This window comes from Macrobrachium rosenbergii, chromosome 55, assembly GCF_040412425.1.
Source record: "Macrobrachium rosenbergii isolate ZJJX-2024 chromosome 55, ASM4041242v1, whole genome shotgun sequence".
Classification (NCBI taxonomy): Eukaryota; Metazoa; Arthropoda; class Malacostraca; order Decapoda; family Palaemonidae; genus Macrobrachium; species Macrobrachium rosenbergii.
The window spans coordinates 65,186,129-65,208,427 of NC_089795.1; the positions used below are offsets into that span (position 1 = coordinate 65,186,129).

Here is a 22,299-nt window from a genome sequence, read left to right on the forward strand (position 1 = left end):
CCATCAGTTCTGTAAGATAAGGTGCTAACTAATATTTTTATTATTAAAACCATAGTGAGGTTTCTAAATTTTGATATATTTTACAATGATCGGACAATATGTATATTTTGGGCCAAACATAATATCAAATGTGCACATATCCTTTTGCATTACACGGCATTCGGTATTATTTACAATAATGCAGTAACAAATTTTACTCGAATAAAGAAATAATTCATTCACACTTCCCTTCATGTTGAAATAACATTGTATAGCTAGACGTTATTACTGTTAAAAGTAATAGTTTTATAATAATAATAATATAGATTACAGCCTCTTTCTACTCACGTTTTCTCGCCAGACCACTATCACTTCCACTTATGATGGACCAAGTTCCTGTATGAGACCAGAGCCAGACGGATGTTCATTTACAAAGTTGATCAGCTGTCGTCATTTGAAATATCTATGAATATTTTACTCTGTTTTTACTACCTTTAATTCACTGCTTGAATTTCTCCATAAAAGAGTTTATTGTCCTGTTCCATCATCGAATAAATTAAAAATCAATTCTGTTTGGAAAATAAAATTCTATTTAATTTGTATAAATTTTATGTGGTCTATGCTTCATATTTACATTATTTCTGTTATGCTTCATATCCCAAATCTGTGTATTTTCAATGTTTTGTTTCCTTATTTTTGTTGAAAAAAAATGCTCTTGAAACAATATTCACTCGACCGAAGAATTTTTGCGCTCAACTGATTCCAGATGACAGTTTTCTGCCCCGAAACGCCTAAAACTCATGGGTAAGTCTCCTCTCGGAATCATTTCAGTTTTATTTTTATCTATATATATAATTTTGTGTCAGTGCCGAACCAGTATTAGTTCATTTTGTTGGCAGATTAGCAATATATCGGCCTCTCATTATTTACAATACTGTGCGTTCATATAGTTCGATTTTATTTATTGTATATATTTTTTCTTTCTTTGACTGTCTTTATGTTGAGTGGTCCTTGGAAAAGGACTGTTACATCGGTTGTCGCCGTATTTACCCCAATTGTGTTCTTAGTATTGTTGTATATATTTTTCTTGTGCATTTGTTTTGACACTTATAACACGGAGTCACATTCACTTCAAATTGCAAATCTAGGTCCGTCACGAGGTTTGAGAGACTTGATGAAAATTATATCCGTAGGGCACGGTAAGCTACAAGGACGAGAAAAAGTGCTTCATGTAAAATTCCTGAAACCCATGATTCGGAAATTGTGGAATTTGGCAAGTCCACAGCCCGAAATTTCACATCGATTTACGAAAATGTTCAGGTAGGTGTTCTCTGGTCATTAGGGCTATCCTGTTGGTTGAGATTTCATACCAAGATGGTAGAACTAAGCAATAGCTCTGCAGGGGTAGCCTATTACTTTGAAGTTGATTTTTCCTATAGTTTTATGGTTGCTTATCAAGAATTTACTGTTATTTTTTGTCGGTCAACAGTAATTAACATGTAATTACTCGAAGCTATATGCTGGCCAGTCTGGAATGCTGTTGCTCATGCACAGTGTGATAGGGGAGCTTTTGCAAAACGTGAAGTTTCGCCAAGTAACACGGGTCTACTAGGTTAGGTTAGGGTTAGGTAATGGAGGTTAGTATAGTTTCTGGTAGAACTAAGCAATAGCTCTCAAGGGGTATTACTTTGGAAATTTATTTTTCCCTAGTATTTTGCTGCATATCAATAATTTATCGTTATTTTTTGTCGGTCGGCTGTATTTAACCTGTAATTAACTTCAGAAGTTGTATGCTTTGCCATCCTGAATTCTGTTGCACATGTGCATTGTTATAGGGGAGGTTTGCAAAAGTGGAGTTTCCTTGGTAGAACTGTGGAACAAACTGTGGTAGGTCTCAGTAGTAGCTCTGCGATGGCGATTTCTTCAACTTGACTTTTTCTACAGTTTTTTGTTGCAAAATGTAATTAACCTGTAATTAACCCTGAAGTCCATCCAACAAGGGGTTTCTGCACGCGATCTTCTTTGAGACAGAGCACGGGCATGTCTGTTTCAAACGGTTCATATCCTGTCCGGCAAGTGCATAACTTGTTAACGTGGGTACTGCCCCGGAGCCAGTACTAAACACGGTGAAGGGATATTCCATTTGGCCGACAACAAAGAAAATGCACTGCCAATATCAGAAGCCCTAAAAGTGTAGAAAACCAGTTTCCCAAGGTAAAAACAGGCGCAGAGCCAATACTTAAAATTACCTAACTGTGCATGGGATTACCCTGGAAATTGATTATGGTAAAACTTTACTATAGGCCCAGTTGCGCTGCCTGATTCCCTGCCAGTCACCGACTCGACAGGTTTCTCATGCATAAAAACATGGTATTCTGGGTTGTTGTCCCGTGAGTTAGACTGTGGCAATTGGCGTTTTTTATGTTATTTTACTTGCTTTACAAGAATTTAAAGTCATATTTGTCGGCCGGCAGTAAATATAGTCAGACTGACCTTGAAGACCACACGACATTTAACGCTGAAAGGTCAGATCACACAAGCCCCCACCCTCCCTCCATACTACACACGGCAAAAATTGCAACCAGTAAAACACCCTAGGTACGTAGGTTGGCATTTTAGGGGCTTACTGTTGCATACTTGCCGATTAGCTAAGTGGAGGTGGGGGGCTTGCCATGAATGTCATTTAGACCCACCCCACGTTAGGTAATACAAGTCGCGGTAGTCTTCAAAGGTCAATGACAGCTTAGTTACAGCCGGCCAACAACATATTACTTTAAATTTTCTAAAGGAAGCAAAATAACATAGAAAACGTCAATTCCCTATAGTCTAGCTCACCGCTGGGACAGCCGGTTTAGAATTACCAATAACATAACCTGCCCTGTAATGCCGGGTCCTGACCTAACCAGATCTTACCTACCTTAACCAACTTAGGCAATGTGCCCTGACCTGGCCAGGGGCAAGGCCATAACCTGCCCCCAGTCAACAACTGACAGGAATCAGGCAGTGCGAGTCAAGCAAAGTTTTACCCTGACTTTTGTATTGTATTTTGCAGAATTTACTGTTATTTTTTGTCAGTCGACTGTAATGAACCTGTAATTAACCCTAGAAATGATAATGTTATTGTATGCTGGCCAGCCTGGAATGTTGCCATGTATGTGTAGGTTATAGGGGAACTTTTGTAAAATGTGGAGTTTTTCTTCACCGAGTGGAGCCCCTGGCTAAGTAACATGACCACTAGGTTAGGTTAGGTTAGGTACTTTTAGTTTAGTATGGTTCCTTTTAATAGACCTTAGCCATTCCTCTCCTTTGAACATATGGCTCTCAATGACTCAGAATGCGTGGAACCGTCTCCATACAACCAACATGACAGTCCAGTTTTCTCCTAGTGTATTTCCCCACCCAAAACCCTGCTCCCACTGGGTCCTCAACATTATTGATAGAATTGTATGTTAATAATAGTTGACTGACAATAAACAACACCACTTACTTCATCAGCAACACTGAAAGCATAGGAAAAATTAATTTCAAGGTAATAGTTGGTGCGAGCTGTTATGTAGAAATACCATTTCCCTTCATGGGGGTTCCATTGGGCTCCACCTCTAGCTAAGTAACATGGCCTGCAGGTTAGGTTAGGTACTTGAGGTTAGTATAGTTCTTTTTATAATAAGTTTCCTTAGCCAATCCCTTCTTAAACATATGGCTCCCAATGACTTGTAATGCACAAACCATTCGTAGCAACAACACAGCAGTCCGGTCTTTCTCCCAACATTTTTCCCCAGCCAAAACCCCGCATTCCCAAAGGCCTCAGCCATGTTGGGTAGATATGAGGTTAATAATAATTGACTGACAATAATCACCATCACGTCCTTCATTGGCAAACACTAAAAAGTATAGGAAAATCAATTTCAAGGTAATAGTCCATGCAGAGCTGTTGCTTAGATTTACCTCAAGGAGAAACTAAGGTTACCAGGTTTAAGGTATTTATCGGTGAAAATGTCGTACAGTGACTGTACCTAAGATGATTCCTCACAATCGTGAAGATTATCAGTAGGCCTATTCTCCCCTGCTTGCTTCATGATCATCGCAAGGATTGATATTTGGGAGAGTTAAGGGGAATAAATTGCTGAATTAGAAGAGAAAGATAGACCTAGGAGAGAGTAAAAGAACAATCTTGAATCTAGGTATTCTTCAGAATTAACATGGTTATTCTATTGATTCATCCGAGCCAGATAACTGATTGCGATCTATTGTGAGTGCAGCCAAGGTGCAAGGCGCCACACCTGCCAGGCACAAGGCACCTCACCTCCCAGGGTGCAAGGTGCCATGCCTCCCAAGGTCCAAGACGCTGTGCCTGCCAACGCAAGGCACCACCATGCTAGCAAAAGGCTTCACTCCTGCAATCCCATGGTGTCGCCCTGCTTCCATCATTAGCATTCCTGAGTCTGTAGGTAGCTCCCTCATTCAGCATTCGCACTAGTTCTCCCTTTATCGCCGATGGTCCAAGTTTGTTTTGACTTAGGCCATTTTTATGTCAGTTCATGTTCTTTTGTGGTTTACAAACTTAGGCTAACTGTGCCAGATATTGCTTTTGCCTGTTAGTCTGTGAGTTTCCGCAAACGGCGAGAGTCCGTGACTGTTGTCTGCAAGTACGCTGGGTGTCTGTACGCATGGCTGGTGGTGAGTCCGAGCGGTTTTGCAAGTCCTCAGGAGTCTGCATGGCTGGGTGGTGAGTCCGACAGGTGTCAGTGAGTTTGCCTCTTTGGCCTACAGTGAATCTGCTCAGGTGTTGGCAAGTCCGCATGGTTGGTTGCGAGTCCAGATGCCTTGCAACAAGTTTGAACGGTTGTGTATGATCCCCACTTTTGTCTGACTCTGCATGGGGAGTTAGTGAGTCGAAAGTCAATGAGTCCACATGACACTTCGGTGAGTCCTGCAAGGAGTCTGCGAGTCCCTATTAGTGAGAAACCTTTGACTTTAATTTCTGTCAGCTTGATTAGAGGAACTTTAGCCTTTGGTCTTGGGAGACCAGAAATAATAATTCTCTGTCAGCTGGATTAGGAGAATTTAGCCCCTGGTCTTTGGAGACCATTTATGTGTTCAAATACCTTTGTTCTTGCCTTCCTGTCAGCATTCTCCCTTTGCCTCCTTTTCAGGAAGGGGAACATTTATTCTATCCTCAGTTTAAAGGAATTAGTACAGTTGTGCTTGGACAAATTCTCAGTCGTTCCTTTAAGTCGTGTTTCTGGTACTTTGGAGATGCCTCAGTGGGAATGTTTGTCTAAAGATTCTCCTTTGAAAGTCCTCTCTCTTGTCTCCCTTGCCATCTGCTAGGAAGACTATGGTGTTTGAGCAGGGATTTTTTTCCTTTCCTGATCCAGCTGTTAGGGTCCATGTTTTTTCCACCAAGAGAGGCGCAATTGTGTCTGCTAAGCCATTTTTCTCATTTCAGGAGCCTGAGATTATTAAATTTGGCTAATGCCATCGATGCTATTCAGTTTGGGGACATCCTCCTTAGGCCAGGATCCTTGATAAGCCCCTGGAAAGTTTTTGTTTCCCAAGGCCTTTTTTGGGATGGGATGGGTGAACTAGCTCATGTGTCAGCTCTTCCTTTGAAAGGAGTAGACAACAAGCTGTGTTGTTGATAGCTATGGGGGTAGGGAAGGAGACACTAAAGACTGAGTTAGTACTTTCCTCCTTTCCCAGTCAACTGAGGACAGTCTCCTCTTCCTCTTCAATAAACATACCTTGGCATTTCTACCGCCTTCTGTCGGCCTTCCTTTTGGGCTCAGCAGGGAAGAATTGCCCTTTTGGCACTAAGGATCTAGTTTTCTTACTAAAGGGGTTGTTCATTTCCTCCACTATATCAAGATTCCTATATCTAATTAGTTCTGTCGAGCCCTCATGGGCCGGTGGTTCCAGATTGATGCCTCACCAGTGAGGGAACACTTGTTGTAGACTTCCTGGTAAAGCAGTTCTTTGGAAGGTTTTTTTGCATTCCTTTCAGGAATTCACCCTCTTGCACCTTTCAGTCATACAGAGCATCCTAGAGAAGAGACAGGTGTTTATCAGGAAGTCTTTCTCCATTAGAGAAGGCAGCATTAGAGGAAGTAACAGCTAACTTGCTGGCCTTTTACACAGGATATTCCTAGTGCCTGCATAGAAGTTTGATGATGTTTGTTCCTAGACATGTACAGGCTCAACCACTGTGGCTCATTGTTTCCCTTTTCCATGCTGTCAACTGCCACAGTCTTTAACCTCCATGGAAAAAGGATGTGAATGTTTACAGTTACATAAATGATGCATACCGCTGCGGTCCCCATTCACCAACTTTCTGGAAGTGCCTACGCTTATCTTTTGGGGAAGATATATCAATGTCGAGCTCCTGGTTTCAGGCTCAGCCTTGCCAAGTATTTGCTGGGCGTTATCCCTTCATGTATGTTTTCTTGTTAGAGTAAAGTTACTTCTGTATTGGGATGACGGGTTAACTTTGTGAAGTCCAGGGGGTTTATGGAAGGTAAGAGAGCCTGTAATGTGAGCTTGGCAAGGCCCTATTCTTACTAAAGGTCTGAGGTCATCTCTCTAACTCTGTGCAAAGAGTGACCTACCTGGGCATGGGGATTGATTCTGTTCTCTTCAAGGTTTTCCGACACAAGCTCGAGTAGACGATGTTATTAATCATGAGAGATTTCCTCCTCCTCAGGGTGCATGCCCCCAATCCTGGCTGTTTCTCAAGCCACTTGTCTTCTGTGGAGTAGTCTGTTCCGAGTACTTGACTTTGCATACTTCAGTTGCATTGGCATTGGGAGAGACTTGGCCAGACCTTGAGTTGCAGCACAGAGCCAAGAGTGGATCCTTCTTCATTGGTCATTGCCTTAGTATTGTCTCGCAGGGGAAGTCCCTGATTCCCTTAACCCAGACCTCTCACTGTATGCAGTTGCCTCAGACGAGAAGTGGGATGTGATTATCGGGAACCAGTTGCTTCAGGGGTGTGGTCACCAGTAGAAACGAGTCTTCATTAACTGCAAGCTGTTGGCTAGCCAGAAGGGATTTAAGTAATTTCTGTCTCCTGAGCATGCCTCTCTAACTTATATTAGAAGGCAGGAGGCATAAATTGGAACCCTGGGAGCCATCATCAGAACTTTAGCCTCTGGACAGTGGAGAGGAATATTGTACATATGTCTGTGTTTCCTGGTTGACTGTATGTTTGATGGACACATTTGTCATCCAGGACAGGTACTCTCGCGCTTGATCTTTCCCCATATGCTGCATGGCAATTAGGAGAGTGTTCTGGTAACCCTCGTTGGTCTCTTTGATGCTAAGTTGAATCACAGTCTCCCAATTCTAGAGCCCTCAAGCCTGGGCAGTAGACATTGGGATTCAGGATTGGACATACCTATTTGTGTAATCCTTCCATGTTTCTGCTGTTGAAGGGGGCCACTCTAGAGTTGAGGACTAGTGGGAACTCCACTATGTTTCTAATTGCTTTTTGGCGGAGGATGCATAGGTTCCCAGTCCTTTCATGTTTCAGTAGAATTCTTAGGCATTACCCATAGTAATCTGCTTCATCAGGCAGGGAAGGAAAAGCCTTACTCCATAGTAATCTGCCTTACAGAAATATTGAAATGCTTTGACTAACCTCATGGAACTGTCGTCTAGCTCCTGAGCTCCAAAGACTTTTCTTAGTCATCTAGGGACTTTTCCTTATGACAAAAAGAAAAGTATATTAATTTTTGTTCAGTATAGCTGGAGCTGTATAGATTTTGATGCAAGTCCAGAGGCAGCCCCTGTCTGCACTCCTATATTAACAAGATTAACAGTGTTTAAAGGTCTGCACTTCTTGAGAAATGACAGGATTGTCTGTTTCTTACATCTGTAAAGTGTAAAGTGCAGTAACTGGAGTCCTTTTCCCTTATTCCCTTAGGAGAAGTATCCAGGCAGAATTACCTGCTAGTCTCAGACAAGTTACATTTTGGGTTTCTGTTCTGTGTTTGGGATAAGGAAGTATATCCTCATCCTCTCCTATAAGGTGGCATGATCGAGTTAAGTCCTGAACCCTTTACAGGCAGTCCCCGGTTTACGACATGGTCCTGCTTTACGACATTCCAAGGTTACAAGCTTTTCAGATATATTCATCAGAAATTATTTCCGGTTTACGACGCATGTTCCGGGATTACGAGCGCGTCATACGCAGATCCGACGGAAGAAATGGCTCCAAAACAGCAGAATAATCAAAAATTTGAGGTGTTTTTGATGAAAACTCAATAAAAATGCAGTTTACATCGTTTTCAATACACCCAAAACATTAAAAGTAAGGTTTTCTTAAGGTTTTGACGAGTTTTCGGTTTATGAAAAACGGAACCCTGTCACAAACCGGGGACTGCCTGTACTTGTAATAGCCAGAATTAAATGTTTTCTGACATGCAGTCTCTTACTGGAGACATGTGGTCCTCCTAAAAATTCCTAACTTGTGTAACCCTTCTTGCTTTAAAAGCAGCACTCTGACCAAGGGCCCTACTACTCCCACCAATTATTTTGCAAGACCAGTAGGAGGTTACAGGAGTCATGTTTCCCTGCTTGCAATACAACAACTATGATCATATCGATTCCATGGTGACTTCAGCTACTAGTCAGTTGTCAGGACTGACCTCCCACCCAAGGGGCAAGTCTCCTCTATAAAAGGCAGTGCCTTGTATTTCCATAGAAGCAAAAACAAATTTAAAAATGTATTTTTCCAGCCTCCTACATAAAATGTGATGCTTTGTATTCCCATAGAAACAAATAAAAATTTAGAATATCAGTTTATATTTTTAGGTATACAAACGAGAACCTTTATACTTAGTTCCACCTGAATTGCCCACTCAGTCCCTACAGCCATAGGAATGATGAAGGCGTCAGTCATTGAGTGAGGATACTCCCAAACTCATCCCCATCTCGATGTGTTAACCACCTGTTTAATTACCTTGTTATCAACTTTCGACTGGCTTGGGCTGAATGATACAGTACTCCTACATAAAAGGTTCTGGGTTTGTATACCTAGGAAAAGTACAAATAGAATTTATCTTAATTTTATTTTTATTCAGCTAGAAATATTTATGCTTGTAAAAATAACATACAGTAAGGTCTTGGGCATTCAATACCATCTGCAGAAATTTTTACACGTATATGGTAACATTTATTATCATGTTATACAATACAGTTTTGTACATATAACTTTACCTGGTAATTTATATATATATAGCTGTAGTCTCTGACGTCACGGCAGAAAATTGAAAACGCTGCAGCGCTAATGAATGGTCACGTGATACCCTTCCCACCGCCCTCTACAGGTGAGTGGAGAGGAACCATAACCCAAACTCTTCATATGTTTCTGTGTGGTACCGGTAAGCCGGTTCAACTTAGCAGAGAATTATCGCTGATTCTTTCGTTGGACATTGTTGGTGATGTACAATTGTTTGATTTGAATCTTTGGCAGACATTGTTTGTACTTAGCTTTTTTCATCCCAATCTTCCTTTATTTAGCATTATGTCGGACACTGGTCCTCGGTGTATAGGTTTTGTAGCAAAGGGCTGCAAAACTAGATTAGGAAAATTACCATTGACCCTCATTCTGTGTGTTCGGGGTGTAGAGGACAGGTTTGTTCGGTATCGTTAACCCAAAGAAGAATGTAAGAATTTGTCAGGGAAGAATGGAAGATTTTAAATGCTTATCTGAGAAGGGCTTCAAAGAAGAGCTAGGAAAGCTTCAGCTAGGACTTCTCTTTATCCTCCCGTGATAGTCAGGATGTATCTTTTTCGGTTATTAACCCTGATATTCCTTCTTCTAACAAATCTCCTATCCCAGACCCGTTATTCCTGAACCCGATACCGTGGCTAGTCTTAAGACGCAGATGGATGCGCGCTTTAGTGTTATGCTTGCTGCCATGGAGCGGATGAGTAAGTCTTTGGTGGTACGAAGTGCAGTGTCTTGTGATAGTGCAGTGGAGGAGCTGGCTGCCTGGCCCACTCATTCTCCCAGGCCTGGACCTCTGTCAAACTCCCCAGCACCAGGAGGAGGCAAGTCGAAAGCCCAAGGGAGGTGAGGACCTGCCCCCGAGCAGTTGGCCCCTCAAGCAGTCCTGTTGCTGCTTCCCAGGATGCAGATGTTAGCCATAGAAAAGGCACATCAAGGAGGTGTATGTCTTCGAGTATGTCGAGTGAGGATTCGCCTAAGAGAGGTTGGCGCCAGAAAGATGTCTCGAGACCATTCAAGAGGTCTAGGTTGGCATCTCCTTGGCAGTTCCCAAGAAAAGAGTGGCGCTTCAAGATCAACCTCCTTCGTGTAGTTTTTGGGAGGAGCCTGAATGTTTTTCGCATTCCGTGGATTGGGAGAGACAGAGGCAGGTGTTGGAAGCGCCGAGACGCTACGTAAGAAGAGAGTGGTGTCGTCTTCGCTTGTTGTTGCTGCTTCTGGCGTGATTGCTGCATCTAGCGCCACGCCGCCATGCGCCATCCTTCGTTTTCGCCTGGCTCATCACGCCATACGCCACCCCACGATCCTCCTGGCGCCATGCGCCATGCGCCAAAAATTGTTTCTCCTGGTGACTCTCGGTCAAGCCCAACACCTGCGGTCTTCGTGCCTCGTTCTATTCTCATTCTCCTTCTTCCGCCTTGCCTCAAGATTTGTTTTTTGGCGGAAATGAATAGGAAGCTTGATAGCATTCTCGGCTTTGTGGAAAAAGTGATCCTTCCGTGAACGAACTGCAAGTTGCTTGATTTCTAAGGATGCCTTCATCGAATGTGCGCTTCCTACGAGCGATCCTGTGCTGCATTCTCCTAGGAAGACGAATCTTCCTCCAACTAGTTCCTTGGCTCTTTCTCCGATTTCTGGTGGTGATGTTGCTTGGAATCGGAGGCGGAGGTACAACCAGAGAAAGAGAAGCCGTTATCGAGCTATAAGCAACTGCTTCAGTATTTTCTGGAGAATTTTCCGGATTCCTTTTCACCAGTATCCCCAGCTTCTCCGGGGAATCTCAATACGCTCGTGATAATAGGACAGACACTTCGCTGGCTACCAAATTAGTTCTTTCTATTTCAGCCAGAAAGGATTGAAGAAAATGGAGGAGTGGCTTGCAGAGAAGAGGGAACAAAGGGAAGACTGTGTTTTGTTTTCCCTTCAAATTGTCGTCTCGTCGTGGTGGTTGGTACGAGACTGGAGAATCTTTCTCGTTGGGAGTACCTCCTCCCAAGGAGATTTCTCTAGTTTGTAGATTCGGGCCAGGAGGTCGGTCTTAATTCAGCCAAAAGAATTCTTTTCTACATCGGAATTTGATCACCTCTGCAAGAATGTTTTTAAGATTTTGGAAGTTATTAGTTTCCTCGATTGGTCGGGTTGGAGCTCTTGGAAGGAAACTAAAAGCTTGCGCCCTTCAGGACGATCAGTTCGCTTCCCTGTCCGGACGGTTAGCTTGCATCGACAGGAGCATTAGAGATGCGGCTATGGAACTCTCTTCCATGGTTAGCGTTAGGTATTCTCAAGAAACGTGAACTATGGTGTTCTTTCACCACTAAAGGTGTGTCTCGGTCCCAGAAGTCAGCTTTGTTGTTCGCTCCTTTGGATAGGGAAACATCTTTTTCCCAAGGGAAATAGTATCTGAGATCGCTTCGACTCTTCAACAGAGGGCAACTCAAGACTTGCTGGCACAGTCCATCAAGAAGCCTAAACCGTTATTTCAACAGTTGCTCGCCCGACAACGTCGACGGAGAAATCTCAAGGTCAGCCCTTTCGTGGAAGAGCCCTGCTAAATCGTTTCCCAGATCGAGAGGGAGAAGTCGTTTTGTTCCTAAAGCGATCAAACCCTCCGACAAGAAGTGAGAGCGCCTCCTTCACTCACCAATAGGAGCCAGACTGTCAGCTTTCTGGACAGTCTGGGAAGAAAGGGGAGCAGAACCTTGACAGTCTCGGTATTAAAGGAAGGCTATTCAATTCCATTCTTGAAGGACCCTCCTTTGTCCAGGGAACCAGTGGTCTTAATGGCTTATTCTCTAGACTCAGAGAAATGTTGTGCTCTAGAGAAAAAGTGTCAGCTTTGCTAGAGAAAGAAGCAATAGAGAAAGTTCTCCCCCTTTCTCCCCAGGATTTTACAATCGTCTCTTTGTTGTACCATTAAAGGCGTCAGGAGGCTGGAGGCCAGTTCTAGATGTGAGTGCTTTGAACCTGTTTTGTAAAGAAGACAAAGTTTGTGATGGAAACCACTCAATCAATGCTGTCATCCCTTCTTCCAGGAGATTGATGGTATCCATCGACCTCCAGGATGTATATTTCCACATCCCAATCCATCCTGCTTGAGGAAGTCCTTCGCTTGTGTTCAAGGGCTAAGTGTTTCAGTTCAGAGCAATGTGCTTCGACCTCTGACGGCCCCCAGGTTTTCACCAGAGTTTTGTCATCAGTGGCGAAGTGGCTGCATCTGTTGGGGATCAGAACAGTTTTTATTTAGACGATTGGCTCCCGCGTGCGAAGACGAAGGAAAGGTGTGTGAAGGATTTGGAAAAGACTCTTCATCTAACCAAGAATTGGGACTTCTGGTAAATTGGCAGAAGTCACATCTGGTGCCATCTCAAGAATTAGTCTATTTGGGAGTTCAGATGAACTCAGTAGTTTTTCAGGCTTCTCTGTCGGTGGAGAGGGTAGAGTCGTGCCTGTTGAAAGTGCGAGATTTTCTGAAGAAGACCCAGTGCTCGGCCAACGAGTGGGATGAGCCTTCTGGGGGAAGTTGTCTCCGCAGAACCATTTGTGAGTTTGGGGAGACTAGCATCTAAGGCCCCTTCAGTTCTTTTTTAAGAGAAGTCTGGGACAGGAAGAAGAGCCTGACTCTGTTTTGTTTTTCAAATCTCAGAGGAGATAAAGGCAGACCTCAGTTGGTGGAACCTCCAGAGAAACTTCAGGAAGGGAATTTCACTGTTCTCTAAAGAACCCCAACCTCATCTTGTGTGCAGACGCCTTAGATCTAGGATGGGGAGCCACGTTAGCAAGTTGGAAACAGCAGGCCGATGGAAGGGAGAACAACTTCGTGGTACATCAATCTGAAGGAATTAAAGGCCATCTATATTTAGCCCTTTAGAATTTGCGAAGGTGGTAAGGAACTACAGGCAGTGATTGTCTAATCAGACAATACAACAGCTCGCATACATAAAAAGCAAGGAGGGATTCCACTGTTCTCGCTATACCTGGTAGCGAGAGATTCTGTTATGGGCGAAAACGAACCAAACGACGTTGATGACAAGGTTCATTCCAGGAAAGCTCAATGTGAGGGCAGACGAGCTAAGCAGGAGCTTTCTGGGCACTCTCAACAGAGTGGATCTTAAATCAAGAAGTTTGCCTCCAACTGTGGAATCTATGGGTCGTCCTCATAGATCTGTTTGCCACCAAGAGGACAACTCAACTGCCTCTTTATTGCTCTCCAGTGCCGGACGAGGGGGCAGTCTTTGATGCAATGCTGATGGACTGGCAGGTCTGACCTTACGCCTTCCTCCGCTCAAGATGTTGAGAGCAGTTCTAATAAAAATGTTGTCCCACAAGGACATGCGCATGACGCTGGTTGCTCCGTTTTGCCAGCAAGGGAATGGTTCCGGACTTGATAAGTCTTCTCGTAGACTTCCCGAGGCTTTTACCACCGAGAGTAGATCTACTCAGACAGCCTCACTTCTGAAGATTTCACGGAGGTCTATCCGCTTCAGCTAACTGCGCTCAGACCGTCGAACGTTGCCCTCAGAGCAGAGGTTTTTTCAAGGAAGGTCTCTAGAGCCATTGCTAGAGCTCGTAGACAGTCCTCCCAGCAGTTTATCAAGCTAAGTGGTCAGTCTTCAGAGAGTGGGTAGGAAGACTGGTACATCATCTTCTAAGACCACTTTAGAAGAGATCGCAGACTTCCTCCTGTATCTGGAGTGGAGAGGAAGCTGTCTTCGCCGTCGATCATCAAGGGCTACAGAGCAATGCTTTCAACAGTCTTTAGGCATAAGGGCCTGATATTTCAAATGACAAGGACTTGTCAGATCTTATCAGATCGTTTGAAACATCCAAGAATTCCAGAGAGAGATTGGTTTCTGGAATTTGGATGTGGTCTTGAAATGGCTTGTGGGGTAAGTTTGAGCCATTATCGTCTTGCTCTTTCAGAGACCTTACGAGGAAGACAATCTTCTGGTAGCTCTGGCTACAGCAAGGAGAGTCAGTGAGTTGCACGCCCTAGATAAGAGAATTGGGTTTAGGGTAAGGCAGTCTGTTCTTCATTGCTGAGTTTTTTGGCAAAGAATGAGACCAGCCTAAGCCTTGGCCGAGATCCTTTTCGATTCCTGGTCTCTCGGATTTGGTGGGACCAGATGAAGAAGAAAGACTTTTATGCCCAGTAAGAGCATTAAAGTATATTTCGAAAGGACTCAAGCAGTGAGAGGTCCTTCTCCTAATCTTTGTGTTCTGTGAGGGATCCGAGTAGGCTCTTTCGAAGAATGCTCTTTCCTTCTTTTGAGAGACCTGATTGTAGAAGCTCAACAACCAGGTAGAAGACAGCTTCAAATTCTAAAGTTAAAGCACATGAGGGAGAGCGGTTTCAACTCGTTGGCATATAGGAGGAATCTTTCCTTAGATTCAATTATTCAAGCTACATTTTGAAAATGTAGGTCAGTGTTCAAGGCCTCATTATTTGAGAGAGATTGAGACAATATATGATGGATGCAGTACGTTGGGGACCGTTTGTGGTGACTGGCACGGTGTTGTAAGGGAATAAAGGAAGTCGATCCTTCCTTTGTGATGCTTTCTTGCTTAAGGTTAGCGCGTTGTTTTCTGGGATGTCTGGGGGTACATTGTGACTAGGAGTACCTAACAGTCTTAGATTTTGGGTAATATTTTTAAGGTACAGGTTATTGGTGACACCCTTTGTTCTATGTGTTTTTTCATGTACTGCGCCCTGGGCAGGGGCATTTATTTGGTTGGTTATCATGCATAGTCCATGGTGAGCTCGACTGGCATGTAGCCCTCTAGCACTTAACCCTCAGGTCTATATACCTAGTTGGTGCTGAGCTGATAGCAGATTAAGAGGCAGTATCCATCAAATCAGCTACCTCAACAGGTAAGGAACCATCATTGTGTTTTTTATTTTCACAATTGTCTCAGACTTCTTTCATATTAGCTGCCATGGCCCACCTCCATCAAGGTGCCAATCAGCTATATATATAATTACCAGGTAAGTTATATGTACAAAAATGTATTTTTATAATAAAATGAGGTTTTGTACATACTTACCTGGTAATTATATAATCAAAGCCCACCCTCCTCCCCCCTCTCATGGGCAGGCATGGCATAAACATATGAAGAGTTTGGGTTATGGTTCCTCTCACCACCTGTAGAGGGCGGTGGGAAGGGTATCACGTGACCATTCATTAGCGCTGCCAGCGATTTTCAATTTTCTGCCGTGACGTCAGAGACTACAGCTATATATATATATAATTACCAGGTAAGTATGTACAAAACCTCATTTTATTATAAAAATACATATTTGTATTTTCAGGAAGCGGACATATCTCCTCTAGACTTTACTCCAAGCTATGACCGCTCAGAAGTTGTAGAGTTTGGTTATCCAATTGGACAGGACATTGTTCTCATTCTTTCTAAAGCACCTGCAAAAATTACCAGACCATTTCTTTTGCTTCAGATATTTTCCTTGGAGGTAATGCAACATTGAAAGTGGAGGTAATATGACAGTGTGTACAATTTTAAAGCTTTGCTTTCAAGTTTAGTCCATTTAAACACACATTATCTAGGCCTTAGGAAATCCTTTTAACCAGTTAATATGTACTTATACATAGTGCTCGAATTTCACGTGCACCATTTAGCACATCAATATAGGAAGAGCTAATGCTTTTTTAGTGGCTCTAAGTGTATACATGTGCTTCTAGCTTTGCTTTCAAGGCTAGTCCATTTAAACACGTATTATCTAGGCCTTAGGAAATCCATTTAACCATTTAACATGTACTTATACATGGGGCTTGAATTTCACGTGCACCATTTAGCACATAATTATGGAAAGAGCTAATGCTTTTTTAGTTGCTCTAAGTGTATACATGTGCTTCTAGCTTTGCTTTCAAGGCTAGTCCATTTAAACACGTAGTATCTAGGCCTTAGGAAATTAAGTGGATCAAGCCAAAAGATAACTGTGCCTTCCTTTCATACCAATATTCCTCATTTTCCTCATCTAATGCATTGCTTATTTTATAAAAATGCATAGATGAGTTTTATAAGAATGAATAGATGAGTGGAAGAGTAAATAGCAAAACTGAAGATAACTGGATAGTAATTAATATGTTTGGCAACAATCACATTTTTTTTTTTATGTTTTAAGTTTAAAAGGAAAAGTTAAGTTCAGTACTTGTGTACAGAAGGTAAAAAATGTTGTGATTAAGATAAATGGAATGAGAGAAAGCAGATACAGTAATGAGAAATAGATGAACATAATCTTGCATTTGAATGATCATGCATTTGTAGAACAATTGCCACATTATATATTTTTTACTTTTTTGCTGACAGTCATTGTACATTAAATGTCTCCTGAGCAAGCTCTTAGCTGACTTCTGGGGCTTCTCAAGTTGTTTAGAGTAAGTAATTATTAAAAGGTTAATAAGCATGACCTGTGTAATGGGCAAGCATATAGTTCTGAGGCAAAAACAAATGTCTAAAAAAAATTAGAATCCTGTATTATTCAAGGATATGAGGTGTTTTATAATAAAGACAGTATAATTTATAATATATTATTAAATGTTTTTATTTCTCATATTTCAGTATTTTTGTTAATATCTGCATGTTAAATGCTGGATACATCCTCTGACATGTGTTTATCTTTTCTGAATTTCTTTTTGTTGAGTTTAGTTGTATATGTATGTTATAGCCTATCAGTATTGTTGATGTTTAAAAAAAATACAGTACTGTATGTACTTTGGTATGTGAGAATCAAAGTATAGGCTAATGTTTTTTTTACATGAAACAAACACTACACTCGCTGAAATGCTTAGAAAATCTTGGCTCAAAATTTCTTGTGAGAATGATTAAATGAAGATTTTTAAGGATGAAAAACCTGTATAATATTAATGATTATTTTTTGTTAATGTACAGAAACTAGTTTGTAACTTAACCATATGTTTACAAAGATGTGTTTCTGTCCCTGACTAGTGTCCAGAGAATTATATATATTATGGCACCTTGTAAATATTAGATTATGTACACATTGATAACAAGTGTAACATTTTGAATTATTTATTTTAATAATAGATGTTTGATATGGGATAAGATTTTATGCTATATAAAATGGCTGTTATACATTGTATGCCACATTGATTTTGGTCAGAATTTAGAACAAGTTAGAGAAATTCTGTTCATATTTCCAAACTTACAATTTATATTAGAGTATAAAAGCACAAAAATTTATTGACTTAGTACAAATTTTAATAAGATTAGTAGAAATATATTGCATATTCTACACTTAGCAGTGCAGGTTCAGGTATCAGAGGCATTTCGACCTAACTTAATATGGCAGACGGAAGAAAAGTGCCTGACTGGCAGATTCAGTACTGAAATTTTCAAAATAAGAGACGTTGCACTGTATATTGTTATTTATCTTATTCCAAGGTTTGGGCGTGCATCATTGGCTCTGCATTGGTATTGGGTATAGCTTTAGAGATTATAGTAAAAATTGAGTCTACAATGAATCACAAGTCCAGCTTGAAAACTTCGTCCATGAAACAGGTTGAAAATTCTCTGAAGATTTTTGTGTATCAGGGTAAGTTTTTATAATTTAGTGTTCTAAAACAGGTTTCGAATTAGAAAATTCCAAAATTAATTGATATAAGTATTGAAGTTACATGTAATGTTTAGATACGGTAATGGAAGAGATGAAAATCTTTGTGAATGATAATGATTAGCTCATTATAGAAAGTTTAATATATCCTAAACAGAACTTGAAATAGCTTCAAATTATATGTCAGTCACAGTCTAGATTAACTGTAACTTTTCAGGTAGTGATTACTGGCCACTTGGAGTTGGAGGCCGTTTAGCTTCAGTCTGTGGGTTTTTAGTGGCTCTGGTTGTGGGTTCCCTGTATACAGGATCAATCACTGCTTTCTTTGCCATACCATTCAGGTAGGTAATGTGGAAAAACATGTGTTTGAAAAGTGTTGGATACCATACAAAGCTATATGAAAATTAAAAGGAGCCAGTAGTATAACAGACCTGAAGATCAAAATTCCATAAATCAGCCCAGGTTCTCTCTAAGAGGTTTTCAACTCATTTTGGGTAATCGATCTTCACTTTGCTGACCTTATGTTATAAATGTTGTGAAACTTATAAAGGATTATTTTTTAACAGTCAATGTTTGGTAGACCCACCATCTTGCATCCTCCCCTGCTCTTTTTTTTTTTTTTTTTTTTTGCATCCTATCGAAGATTTTTTTGATATGGTTGTGAATGCTATTTCTAGTTTTGTATTTCTTTCATTACAGATTTATTTTAGAGGTTTTTGTGCCTCCATTAAATGTTAAACTTATATTTGTTCCTACACGTATACAAACCTTTGGTCTTTACACATGGGATTTACTTCCAGCGCAAGATGGTTATTGGTAGTTGGCTGCTGACAGCAGGGGAGGAACCTTGCCATCCAGTCGGTAGGCATCCACTTTTTCTTTTGGCCACAGTTTTAGACAGACATGTCTCTTCTGCTGCCTGCCGTTTGACTTAATTCTTCATTTTCTTTTCATTTTTTAGTATACATGAGATATTTTGCTTATTTTGGAAATACTGCAACCTTACAGTATGTCTCCTCTTTTTACATTTTGTTTTATTTGCTCCTTCTTGCTGCATAGTTGTTATCTTGTTTTAGCCTATATGAGCATTTCTCTTTAAAATTCTCTCCAAGTTGTTTTGCCCTTTGATATAACACAAGCTTAACTCTTGTCATAGCCTTGGTTTTTGTTCTTTTATTCTGTTATATCTTTTCTATTATGCATCCAAGGAGATGGAGGGATCTCTTGTCTCCAACTGTTTCAATTTTTACACACCCTCTCAACCTCGTTTTATCGAACATCCTTGTTCTGCATCTTTTCTCTGTTTGTTCTGAAACAAGCAGAGGTTTTATTTTGTCTACACTATTACTTGCAATGTTGTAATATTTTAGTCTTTCAGATGTTGTTTAGATTGAGAGGAGTGAGATGGAAGAGGGTTCTCTTGATGCAGTGTGGTGGTATTGTAACACATAATATGAGAACTCTTTCCTTTGAGCATGGATTCCCAGTTTTAGCAAGTTGTCTCCAAGACCAGTAGCTGTTCCTGTTCCTTTCTATGGTTCCTGTCTACAGTTCTTGCTCCATCTTTTGGAGGGAGGGTTGGGCATCTTACTCTCCCTCCTACTCCTCTTGTTCCTGTTTTGGAGGATGAGAAGTCCCGGAGCAGCCTCTTTTTATGATTTTCATCACCGCCTTTGTTTTCTTCGTCATCGTATGCTGTATCACTGTCTCTCCGGCTTCTTCCTTCCCTAGAAGGTTACTCAGTGACCGTAAGGAAGATGACACTCCTTCAAAGAGTCAGCCTATGACCCACGTTTAGCCAGTTGACTTTGGTTTGGGTGTGTGTGTTGTTGCAGTGTGTCATAGCTTCAAGAGCTACTTCACCCCCTTCAGCATTCGATGTTGGATATGCAGTAGAAGTCGAACCGCCTCATTCTTCTTTTACTGTAGGCCATGCCCAAATTTTCCCCGGGTGTTCCTCCTTGACCGTATGTCTGCTGTCAGTGCAACTCCTGCCCAGGTCGTCTTCCTCCCCTTTCTGTTGTCCTTCAGGGCATGGACGAGCATTTCTTCAGTTCCATGGAGTTCGTAGTGTACTTGTGCTTACTCTTCATTTACTCTTCCCTGCAAGTTTCCTTTCAGGAACAGTTTCTGGTTACCGTTTTCAGCAGTGTCACCGCAGTTTTTCTGACATATTAGCCAAATATCTGCTCTCCAAGGAAGGCAGATGAGCAGGGCGGCTACGCATTTGCATGCCCATGTCTTTGCTTCAAGCTATATGACCGAGGACGAAAGAGAAGGGCCTGAGTAGGCAGAAGTAAGCTTTGCCTTTGACACTATGTTGCATGACCATGACATTTTGACTTTGCTACAGTTTGCTGAACGTCTTTAGCCAAAGTCACTCGCCAAGGAAGAGGTGCGGCCGCGCAAATGTTGCACGACTGTGGCCTTTCTACAAATATTACACGACTGACAAACTACTGTTCTTGCTTGTTTTCGCTGATTTTATCTCCTCCTTAGGCTCTCCCCTGTCTATGACCATAGGCTTGTAGCCTCTTAATTAGCTGAGTGACTGTCAAGTACAGGTACATCCCCATTTACGATGGATTCATTTTACGATAGATCGAGTTTGTGATGGGGTTAGCAGTTCCAATGGTATCAAAGTTATGATGTGACACCGATATGACAGTATTTTGAAAATATTTTAAAATTTTGCGCGCAACGGACGCAGGCAGCAGTGTACTATCAGGCAAAGCTGCATGGTAACATATGTTGGCCCGAGGCCAGGATAAGTCTGTTCTCGCCAGATCTGACCTCACCAAGGCTTCTGTCTACAGTTAAACGGTCATGTTCATGTGCAATTTTTGTGCGCTTGTTCACAGATAAACTTTGTGTAAAACTCAAATTAGTGTATACTGTATCGGCATGTTCAAGCAATGCCCAAGTGAGTCTCCTGCTGGTAAAAGCAAGAAGAGGCATTCCATTACTTTTTGAGCAGAAAATGAAAATTATCAGGCCAAAGCATAAAGTTGAGGAAAAAGGCAGTCATGCTGCTTTGTCATCCTCCTCCTTCCGATTTAGTTACATCACCGCACGCCAACAGTCTGACACCGTTCAAGTACGCTGACAACGGACTTAATCTTGGCGAGTACGGTACACATCTGATTCTTGTTTGTATTATTCAGTTTCTCTGTTTGTACTGAATTATCATAAGTCAATCAGTATTGAACCTTCAAAATTGGCTGATATTAATAGGTATACTGTATATGTAGAGTATAGTGCTGTATAGTGTAGGCTAGGCTATCATATATGTATAGATTGTACCCTGTACTGTACATAGAGTATCCTGTTTGTACTGAATTATCATTAGTCAGTCTGCATTGAACCTCCAGAATTAGCTGATATTAATTGGCAGTTATACTGTTTGTATAGAGTATAGTACTGTACAGTGTAGGCTAGGCTACCGTATATGTATATATGTATAGATTGTACTCTGTACTGCACATACAGTACCCTAGTGTAGGCCAAGCTAATTTCAAGATACATTAATTTCATGAAACGATGGGGTTTTTGTAACCTAACCCATCGTAAATGGAACAGTACCTGTATGTGGAGGCTTCTTCATCCCTGCACATTCTCGATCAGGAATGTTGCCATGGCATAGCATGCCTGGGTCCAAGTCCCCCAACCACGTTCTCGTAGTGGATGGATCGCTCTTCACAGAATATTTACTGCCACCACGATTGTATCGACAGTTGGCTGACATCTGTGGGAAGTCTGTTACAGCCCCTCCCCCCGCATTCACTTTGTTGTGAACAAGATCATCAACATCTCCATGGCACTTTGGGGTGGCGCCTCGGTTATTCGTTCTCATGGAGAGCTCTCTTGCGAACAGGATCGCTCTTCTGAGAGTGTTTTTACCTCTACGGTCAGGCGAGGGTCATTGATGACACTTGCATGGACATCTGGGGCACAACTCCCTCCCACGTTTGTGCATTCTCCCCCCGCGCACATTCGTGATTTTACAGCAATCTCCTGGAGTGGTCAATGTCCATTTCCAATAACGATTACATCTGACGAATGGGATCGTTCTACCAGACTTTTAAGGGCCATCATTGCATGAGTGGTGACCTTTCATGGCCACGTTCATCCTCGGGGATTTTGACATTCTACAGGTAGGATAGGAATCTCCTGGAGCAGCCGACATCTGATAATGACTACAGTCAACCCCTGGTGCGTACCACAACCCCCGCGAATAGCTAAAATCCACAAAATACTATAGACTCCTCTAAAAATGCTTATAACTGCCTATTTTGATAGTTTGAACACCAAAGAACTCCTTTAAAAATGCTTGTACCTTGGTGTTTTAATAGTTTATCACAAGAAGTGCATTTAGTTCCAAAAATTACATGAAAATACAGGAATTTGTAAATATTTCTCTCTGAAAAATACTGTGAATAGGCGAATTTTCTACTAATAATATCTGTATATATTCCACAGAGAAATTCACGAATAGGTGAAGTCG

The 22,299-nt window shown here is 41.6% G+C and overlaps 1 protein-coding gene across 1 annotated transcript in view; it reads left to right on the forward strand.

The window, feature by feature from the left end:
* Positions 1-1,202: 1,202 nt before the first annotated feature.
* The window catches only part of LOC136835350 (glutamate receptor 2-like), a 42,017-nt gene continuing 20,920 nt past the window's right edge, over positions 1,203-22,299 (forward strand). Inside the window, exons 1-4 of the mRNA XM_067098734.1 lie at positions 1,203-1,299; positions 15,516-15,674; positions 17,627-17,777; positions 18,013-18,136. Of these exons, the coding sequence (XP_066954835.1) occupies positions 17,702-17,777; positions 18,013-18,136 (200 nt within the window). The 5' untranslated portion in view covers positions 1,203-1,299; positions 15,516-15,674; positions 17,627-17,701. The remainder of the gene's footprint in view (positions 1,300-15,515; positions 15,675-17,626; positions 17,778-18,012; positions 18,137-22,299) is intronic.